Source organism: Meleagris gallopavo, chromosome 25 (assembly GCF_905368555.1).
Source record: "Meleagris gallopavo chromosome 25, MGAL_WU_HG_1.1, whole genome shotgun sequence".
Taxonomy (NCBI): Eukaryota; Metazoa; Chordata; class Aves; order Galliformes; family Phasianidae; genus Meleagris; species Meleagris gallopavo.
In genome coordinates this window covers 4,177,065-4,187,031 of record NC_139428.1, presented here as the reverse complement: position 1 = coordinate 4,187,031, position 9,967 = coordinate 4,177,065, and the positions used below count along the sequence as shown (strand labels likewise).

The 9,967-nt window shown below is 49.9% G+C and overlaps 1 protein-coding gene across 1 annotated transcript in view; it reads left to right on the top strand.

Moving 5' to 3' along the window:
- Nucleotides 1-2,153: 2,153 nt before the first annotated feature.
- The window catches only part of AGO3 (argonaute RISC catalytic component 3), a 30,737-nt gene continuing 22,923 nt past the window's right edge, over nt 2,154-9,967 (top strand). Inside the window, exons 1-3 of the mRNA XM_085208837.1 lie at nt 2,154-2,475; nt 8,193-8,364; nt 9,752-9,872. Coding sequence (XP_085064963.1) covers nt 2,457-2,475; nt 8,193-8,364; nt 9,752-9,872 — 312 coding nt within the window. The 5' untranslated portion in view covers nt 2,154-2,456. The remainder of the gene's footprint in view (nt 2,476-8,192; nt 8,365-9,751; nt 9,873-9,967) is intronic.

Sequence of the window (9,967 nt, the reverse complement as noted above, 5' to 3'; positions counted from 1 at the left end):
TGTTGGGGTGACACTCCTGAGTCAGATCGCGTGGGGAAGGAGGAAGCGATGCTCAGTGCTGAGCTCAGTTGCAGAGGGCCTGGGGACGAGCAGTGAAATGCTGACTGTAGCTGAATTGCATCAGATGCTGGGAGGATCCAAAACTCCTCACTTTCCAGCTTAGTTCAATTTGATGAGAGAAACACTCAAGTGAACAACGATGCGCTTAAAACTTCTTGGATGATGATAGCTAATTCCACTTTTCATTAAAATACCATCTGTCCGAGAAAGGACTTAATTGGAGCTCCTTGGGTTATTAAATGGCAGAAACGTACATCAAAATAAGCTGCCATTCCAGCTTTGGGCTTTTGGCTTTGGAGCCTTAGTGTGACTCGAGTGGTTTTGAGACAAGTAATATAAAGGCAGGACTGTTCTCTGGATTTGCCTTGACTCAAATCCAAGACCTGACGTAAAACCGCTACTTGGGTTTTTACCTGGATCTTTTGTTCTCCGTTCAAACAGTCCCTTGCTGTAGGTAAACTTGTGTGCATTTACACTTCTGCCTTGAGCTGTTTGCAGACTTGATGGGTTTGATCTCCAGAGCATGATGCTCCTGCCTTTGGCCGGTCAGTTTGGCCTTTTCTGTTGGAATGAGGCTGAGCACGGATGTTTTCAATGGCCGTACGGCTCCGCTGTGCATCTGCACGTGCTCTGTGTGAGGCTCACTTCATGCTCAGAGGGCTGTAGAGGGCAGCTGGCTCCAAGATGCTTTAAGGAAAGTTTTCAGACCCTTTTTGGATCGGGATTAAACTTTATCCTCTGGATTTCTCTTCGTTTCTCAGCTTTGGAATTATCTGCAAACTTCACAGTCCTCTGCAAACCCATGTCAATAGCTTAGGTGTGTGTCATGGGTACAGAAGTGGAGGTTGTTTGCCATCCTCTGAATTCTGTGGATCTGTTTGTGCTTTAACTTACAAACATGTATTGACATTCCTTTAGGCACTGAATTATTTAGCAGTTGTGCTGTAACTCTGGGTTTTTGAATAATGCGAAGCAATTTTAGGGAAGCATTTGCCAATGGCATGCATGTACTTGTCATCTAATTTATGTGGACGTACTGCACAGAACTGAGCATCTTTACAAATTCTGTTCATCTTCTCCTGCTTCTAACATTATAACAAACAAATAAAAAGAGCCCTACTCCATAGCAGAAATCTTCAGCAGTTTCAGGGGACTTGTTTCCAAGAGAGAGATGTAACAGAAAATGGTGCTTTGTGCTGCTGGGTTGAGGTCCTGGAAAGCAGATCTCTGTCAGCCCGTGGTGTCAGGTGTTGGGTTGGCATCTGAGCTCTGGTGCTGGGCTCCAATTACAGCAGCCCAGACTGCAGGAAGTGCCCAGATGGAGACTTCACCCTCAGCTCTATGGCTGCATTGTGGTGATCACATTTCCCCATTTAAATCCTGAAAGAAGGAAACACTCTAGTGGTTTGTTTTAAGCGTCCACGCTTTTAGAACCCTTACAATATCACCTCCAATAGCGGACTGGTACTGAACACTGCTACAATCACTGCCAGACACAGAGCAGGGCACCCTGTGCTCTGAATGTATGCAGATCTAGCCGGTCAGCCTTTATTCTTCTCCCATACTCCAGCCATACTCTCACGGCTCTGCAAATATAACACACACGAGCTGGAGGGCAGCCCTGGGTTCTTAGGGCAGCACAGGACAGGGGTTGAGGCTTCAGGCTGCTGTGTGCTGAGGGAGCAGGGCTCTGTGCTGCGGCCCTACATGGGAACTGCTCGCTGTTCAGCTGAACAAAGGCCAAGGCTCCACTCGTTGCTGTTCTTTTGGCGACGACTAAAAAAACCCGCAGCATAATTCACTGGGATGGCGGCTAAGGAATCCAAAAAGTCATCGTAACCCTGAACGGCTGCCACGGGGCACGTCTGGTACGCTGCAGTGCAGACACGGTGTCGAATTGGAACAGCTCCCGGCTGCAGCGGCGCAGCGCTCCGCCCGGCCCCGCGCTTCCCCTCACGGAGGCGCTCCCGCCGCCTTTCCCGCCCACAGCGCCGTTGCCCGGCAACCGCCCAGCCTCGCGCGCTCCCCGCGCGGCCCCTCACGCACTTCCGGTCCCGCCTCTTCCCGCCCTCCGCGGAAGCACCGCCCCCCCCGGAAGGGCGAACGGTTCGGCGTGCGGGGGTGGGACTTCCGGCGGCTGGTGGTTCGGCGGGCGGGCGGCAGCGTGAGTCGGGGCTGCGGGGCGGCCACGCAACTTCCGCCCGGGGGGGCGCCGCCGCCGCTGCTGCCGCCGCCTGAGGGAACGGGAGCGGCCGAGAAGAGGCGCCGAGCTGCGGCCTAAAGGGAGCGGGGAGCCGCCGCCGCCTCTCAGCGCAGCCTGACCGGGGCCCGGGCCCGGCCCAGCTCAGCTCAGCGGCGGAGCCCGCAGCCCCGAGCGGCTGCGCCCAGCTCCATGAATGGAAATCAGCAGCGCAGGTGAGCGGCCTAGCGGGGCTCCGAGCGGCCCCGGGTCGGGAGGGGAGAAGCGGGTACCGCCGCCCGGCCGCGGCGGCTGGCGGTGCTGCGTGCCCCCGCCGCGTGGTTTCGCGTCCCGAGGGCCCGGCGCGGCGGGGCGGAACTGCCGGGCGGAGCGGGGCTCCCGGGGGAGCGGGATGGCCTTCCTTCCTGCCGCCCGCGCTCCGGAGCCGGGAACACCCGCAGGACGGATCCCGGCGTTTCGTAACGCCCCGGGCCGGCGCGGCGCGCAGCCGCCTTGCGTAACCCGGCAGCGCGGGGTGCCGCGGGGCATCGGCCGCACAGCCGCGGCTTTCACCGCACGGCGCATCGCCGCTCGGAACGCCGCTGTCGGCCTCTCCCGGTGGCTGAACGTACGGCTGTGTCCGTGGCTGCTGGGCCTGGGAGCGATTGCACGCGTCTCGGGGGGATTCTGCCCCGCAGCCACCGATGCGATGCCCTTCGGTTGGGCTTTCGTTGTTTGGGAAGCGCGGGCTCGCTATTTGTGCACCACCTGTTTAAAATGTGGTTTGAGATCTAAAGGAGGGATTTGGGTGTGTTGGAAGGGCCGCCGTTCAGGTGTGACAGCTGGGGTGCTGTGGGGGTGAGGCGGGAGCTGGAGGTGCCAAGCAGGGCTGTCCCAGCTCTTCACACATGGGTGCCTTTGGTGTTTGTTCAGAGGTTGAACTTCGTGATGGATTTGGCTGAAAAAGCTCCTGCCCATGTCCTCGCTTAATGAGCTTAAGTGATGGATTTGAAACCATTTTAGGAAAGTGCTGGATTTTAGCAATCCTACGGAATTTGGGTGGTATGCGAACAATCTGTGTGTGTTAAATAAACTACAAAGATAACCCGGCGTGATTCGAGCTGCTTCATAATAGGACTCAGATTTGCAAGAATAGCACAGGAATGAGTTGGTTTTCTCTCCGGAATGATTTTCCCTTTGGTTAGGTTGTAATGTGATGGATTTTACCCCGTGTGTGGAAGTGGTTCAGTGCTGCTTCTGGGGTTGAGTGTTCCTCCCTGCGCGTCCTCTGTAATGAGGAGGTCCCATGCTTGCTTAATGCCCTGTGCACCTGGGAACTCTCTGCCATCAGCAGTGCTGGGCACAAACCATGCTGGGCAGTGCGATGAGAGCTGAAGTTGCCTTGTGTCAGGGGAAGGACATTCAGATGTAGAGCCCTTCCTGCCAAGGAAAGTCACAGAAGAGGAAGTGGAGAAGATGGATCAGTAAAGAACAGTGAAGGCAGCTCCCAGCTGCAGTGTGAATTCGGTGCCTGGCATCACGCTTCTGCTGGAGGTGTGAGGATGGCTTCTGCAGGGCTTTGTAAAAGCTCTGCTGCTGTGAGTTGGTGCTCTGTGCTGTGGCCAAGTCAAGTCAGAGTGCTGTGTGTCCGCATACACCTCGTAAATTGTCCCTTCCAAGTCCAGAGCTTTTAGTGTGAAGGTGTTGTGTTGTTCTCTTGACTCCGTTGTGGTGTTTTTAATGAAGCACGACGGGCATCGTTGTTTAATCCTGTGGGCTGTTTTCTGTAGGAGCTTAGGATGCAGAGCGTTTGCCTTGCTGTGTTGAGGCTGGTGGCTTGGGAGGACCATTAGAGGTTGTATTTTTGTGGGTGGGGTTGAGAAGAAAGGGGGAATGAATCATAAGTGCCTTCAACAGTTACTCTGGTCAGGAATGCATGTGATGTGACTTACAATGGAACTTTGCCTCTGTGGAATTGCAGTGGAAGCTGTTGGAATCAGAGTATGAACTTTACAAATGGTTTCTTCCCCTTTGCTTTACTTCCATAGTGGATTAATTGTCAGATAGGATATAGCTTGAGCTGACTTCCAAGATAATTTTGAAGAAATGACAGGAATATGAGGCTTTCAGCACATCTGGTCAGCATTTAAATGACAGCAGACGAACAGCAGTGCCCCACTGTATGCAGCTCCAGTGATTCCTGCAGCAAAGAACTGAGAGGCAGCATCTGGCTGATGCTTTGGGGCATTCTGGGGTGGGCTGAGAGCTGTGCCATGGTCCCAAGAGTGGAAGCCACAGTGAGGACAGGACAGGGTGTCCTGCCAGGGGTCAGTGAGATCTCACTAAGTCATTTTTCTGTTGCGTTGGGATAGATTTCGTCACTGGAGTGCCAAGGGAAGCGTTTACCTTTATCTAAGGTTAGAGTTGGATTCGAATTGATTTGGTCCTCAGTGCTCATCAGGCATTGTTTCTCTCTTTGTGCTGCGGTGTGTTTTTGTGAAAGCAAGAAAATCAACTATTAATTTTCTGCTCCTTTTAATTTTCCTCGCACGCGAAACTCGCTGAGGGTGTAAAGCACATCTCAGTGTTATGTCTAAAGAAGTGTTGCTCAGTAACTGTAAGAAATTATTTTTATTTTCTGGTAGTGTAGCTCTAAATTTAGTCCTACGCCGTGTGTCTGGGATCTTGCTGTTCTGCTCTCAGGCAGTACTTGAGGAAATGGCAACTGCTTGTATCTGAAATTTGAAAGCAGAGCAGCGGCGGATGGATGGCGCGATGAGTTCTAACATGACTTATGGTCTGCAACTATTTCTTTTTTAAAGTAGAGCCTAAATTGCAAGTAGGAATGTTGAGAAAACGTGGATTGCATTACTCATAAATAATGTAATGCCACCCAGAGAGGTTGCTGCTACAGAAATAAGGCAATTCATGATTTCTGGCGTAGGGAAGGAGCGCGATTAAGGAAACCAATGCTTAAATAGGATCTCCTCACCCTGTTTTTTCAATCTGGAGTTAACTCATGTCTTGCTGGTGGTAGGATTTTCTCTGAGCTCCGTAGGCTGGGCCTCTGAGCCCAAGCAGAAAGGGGCCCTCTGAAAGGGGATCCTTCCCCTCCTCTGCCTGCTGGATGCTGCTGGCTCTCCTTTCTGACTCCATACCTGTCATGTTCTCCATCACAGCCTCCAAACTGTTCAGCCACCCTTCGTTTAGAGGTCTAGAACTGTTTCGTACACAAAAATAAAACTGTTAATGGATCGTCTGTATTTTTAACTTCTGTAATGCTGAAGCCCACAGTGGGAAAACGGTTAATCTCTTGCAGGAAGCCTGGTGCTGGCTTCCCTTCCCTACAGAAGGATCGTGTAAGGAAACCCTTATCTTCTGTTAGCATCTTGCTAGAAAGCAGTATTTCTTCTTGCTGTAAAAGTGCCTGCATGCCAGAAGCTTCAGTTTTCCTTAGCGTGGTTTGCTGCAAATACTTGCAGGTCCTCTGTGTGCTGTGCTGAGCGCCGTCGGGTTGCTCAGTAGATGTGAGCCCAGCGTGCACAGCCCTCAGCAGGTCTGTCGTCGTGCAGGAGCAGTGCTGAGGCTCACATCCCATCAGAGCTGCTGGTGCCTTCCCCATCCTTCTGGCAATTGGTGTGGCTGCAGTGGGAGCTTCACATGGGGGATCTGGCTCCTAAGTTCTGCGTTTTTCTGTGTTCTGGGGATGTCCATGCGTTGCTGCTGGAGGTACCGGCTGAGCCCACTGGAAATTAATGTCATGTCCCAGCCAGAAACCATATTTCTTGTGTATCTGCAAGCTTCAGCTCTTTGAAAAAATACTTTGAGGATGAGATCGTTTTCTTCAGAACGTTCAGCACTTATTTGGCTTTTTGATGCGTTGGTTTCCTCCCTCAGCCCTCTAACAGCATCAGTTCCTTTCCTTCCCTGTCAGCTCTGGAAGCGCTGCGTTCCGTACTGCAGGAGGATCTTCCCTTGTTCTGAAGGATGCTCACACGCTCTGATTTCAGCAGCTGCTGAAATAATTGGTGAATGCTTTTTCTTGGGTTTTTGAGATGTGTGTTTGTTCTGATGCTATAAAGGCAGAGTAGCACCAGTTTGTCACACACAGCTTGGTCCCAAAGCCGCCGTGGTCCTGTGCTGCACAGCACTGTGACAGCTTTCCTGTGCCTTGCCTTCCTGTGGCCGAATTACATGGAAGAGCAGCTCTGTCAGTCGCACTCAGTGCTGCGTAGAGTAATCCTGCATTCAGTGCTTTGGCTTTGGTCATTTGCAGTACCTGACGTGGGTCCAAGGCGCTGTGAGTCACCGGAGCCACTGGGAGCTGTGCTGTGCCCACGGCCGAGTCAGTGCTGGGCTGGGGCAGAACAGAGCTGCAGCTTGCTTGTATTCCTCGTGAACTTGCCCGAGGGATCCTGCACAAATCAGCAGAACGTCTAAAAACTGTTCCTGAATGGCACGTAGTTTTGTGCTTCTCGTTCCTTGGTTGGAGCAGCTCCAATGGCTCCGATCCCAACGCCTTCATCTGCAGTTCTCAGCTCCCCACGGTGCTCTGTGGGCACAGCACTGCTTCCCTGTGCCCGGAATGTGCCCCGTGTGTGGCATCCAGTGCCACCTCTTTGCTTCAGGGTTTTGCTCTAGCTGGGATTTTGTTGGTGCGGGTGATGGGACAGCAGTGCTGGGGATAAAGCTGTGCAGGGTTTTGTCTCATCCAGCACTTTTGTGCCCTGCTGAGAAGCTGAACTTCGAGCAGTGCTGTGCTGCACCCCCTGTCCCAGCACTTGTAGCTTCAGTGCTGCCTTCAGACCGGTTCTGTTCCTGTACCTGCAGTGACACAACTTGTATGTGAGGTGTGGGTGGGGGACTGGGCAGCCCTGATTCTAGAAACCTTTTAATTACTTTTATTTCAGCAGTTTTGTTCACGTTTCCTGTAGATGGAAACTATATGAGCTATGCCACGCACGTTCTTTTAATATTAAAACAAGCTATTGAGTCACTTATGTCACTCAAATGTTTGGTAGTAACTTTTTACATATGCTTATATTCTGAAAATATATCTGGAGTAAAACGTAGGGCTGCTTGTACTCATTTCATAGTATTAAAATGAAGAAAAAGTGAGGAGAACAGATGCTTGGAACTCGTTTTGCATAAGCATAGGCTGTGAGGGTGTTTTTAATGATGCCTCTTGTTTTATGTTTTTGTTCTGTTTTATGGCTTGAAGCCAACCCACGCAGAATTTTTTGGTAGGTTTCTGGGTAGAACCAGGCAAATGTTACAGTGGAATTTCGCTCTGGTGTTCACCTATTGTCAGTACACAGCCTGCCTCAAGATAATACAGCTTGTTCCAGGAATGGGGGAGATAAACCAAAAGACAAATGAGATTTTTTTTTTTTTTTTTACCAGCACTTGACATTTCAACTCTTCTATGAAAAGAGTGGGCACGAATTGCTGTCTGCGTCACCGAGTGGGAGTGGAGGGGAGAACTTTTAACTAATTTAATCAAACGCTGTGACATTTGTGTGATGAGTAATTTGTAAAAACTCAAAGCAAGTCGGACTGCAGAGCACGCTGTTCTTATTGCTGCAACACAAAGAGGTGTTTTTAAATGACGCGACCAGCAGAAATTCTCAAGCGTGGACCGTGTTTACTACTGTTGGTTTGGGAAGGCACGAGTTGCCAGGAGCTGGGGCTGAGGGCTCTCATCTCAACATACAGAGTGCGTTCTCACCTGGTTATGTGTTGAATTGAACGTAGGTGCTAGCTCAGGTGCCTCTTGGGGGGTCCCCGACCTCTCGGGGACTTGATTAAGAACGAGAAGGTACATTAGTGGGTCTAAATGGGAGGCCAGCAGGCGCACCTACAACCGTGAGGAGCCTTTCCTATCTTAAAACTACTAAAAGTGCAGGTTGGTTGTGGTGTTTGTCTTCTAACCTGTTGCTTTGCTCTCTGACAGGACCCGTCGGGGCTCAGCCCCTGCTCATGGTGCCCAGACGGCCTGGCTATGGCACTATGGGCAAACCCATTAAACTGCTGGCCAACTGCTTCCAAGTTGAAATCCCAAAGATTGATGTCTACCTCTATGAGGTGGATATCAAACCAGATAAGTGTCCTCGGAGGGTGAACAGGTAAGAAAGTGACGTTTTGTCTTCTGAATTCTATTGTTGCTGATGTTTTTAAGCAGGGGGACGTACTGAAGCAAGTCGAGTCTCTGTGTGGCCTAGAACCTGAGATGGGTACAGAGGCTGCTCCAGGTTCTGGTCGGTTTGGTTGTGACCCGGTGCTGCAATGTGGGCCAGCCGTGAGTGGGCACAGAGCTTTGTGTTGGCAGCACCTCTGTTCTTCAGGGCATCAGAAATATGGCGTAGCTGTAGGCAGTGACTTTTCCTGGTAGAAATACTGGCTCCTAGAGCGTTTCCATTAGTCAGCTGGACTTGTTCTGGAGGATAACTGAGCACTAAGCAGTTATTTTAAAGTGGCTTTAGTGTAGTGCTGTGCTTGTTGCCAATGGAAAAACTTGAATTTTAACACTTCTGTGACATAGAAGTGCAAAGTGGAGAGTTTGACCTTCTCCAAGCTCCACCTGAGAGGTGCAAGTGCTGCCACGAGCCCTCTTTAAGAGGAAGCTGGTGTTTATTGTTGTGATGAAGTGCTTTAGGGTAATATTGCCTGGTCAGGAAATGGCATATGAGTAAGCTTCTGCTTTGTGAGAGTGCTAGTTATGCTTCAGAAGGAAAATGTGTAATTTCTGTAGAACGAGGGAATTGCAGTGCCACTGAAACACAAAGGATCTCCAAAGAATTCAAAACCTGAAGGCGTATCTCAGAGGTACTGCAAAAGTCCCTTTGCAGGGGATGCTTGTGCTGCTTGTATCAAAAAGGCTTTTTTTCATATGAAAAAAGAAACAAAACATTTTCATCTCAAGTGTAAATTCAGTGCTTGCATCTATTTGCTATAGGTTACTGTTTTCTTTATTGCTGTCGACTCACGGTGAAGAAAACTGGCTGAATTGAACTGTGCACAAATCTGATCATTTTTTACTTGATTTTATTGTGAAATATTAGATAATTAATGACAGAGCAAAGACTTAGGACACGTTTTTTTTTTTATCAAATGTAAACAGAATCCAAGACTTGGTAGTTGGAGAGCAGATTGATATTATTAGGTATGCAGTGCAATTAACTTCTACCGCTTCCATGACTGGCATTACTTCCAGCTGTGGACTTGTACTGGGTTTTCCTAATAGCTTGTGTCTTTCTTCCCAGATAAGTGCATCTTTGCTTTGTATAGTAAAGGTGAGGGAGAGCCCTCGGTCATTTCTGGTACCTCATGAACTTATTTCACCAACAGTATTTTCTGATTCTGAAGCATTTGTGTTGGTCATGGTTTTATTCCTTAGCGTAGATCTGTTACCATGGCCGTGATGTGAGAAGGACCTTCTTGGAATATCAGCATGTTCCAGTATGAAACTTCAGCTGCAAACATTTTCAGTGTAAATACCAACTTTTTTTTCAGGGAGGTGGTGGACTCAATGGTGCAGCATTTTAAAGTGACAATATTTGGGGACCGTCGACCAGTTTATGATGGGAAAAGAAGCCTTTATACAGCCAACCCACTTCCCGTGGCCACTACTGGGGTAAGATAACTGGAGAAACAGATGGTGCTTATTACAGCTTTTTAGAAAAGCAAAAGAAAACCCAGCTTAACTTTTAAGAGACATTTAACAGACTG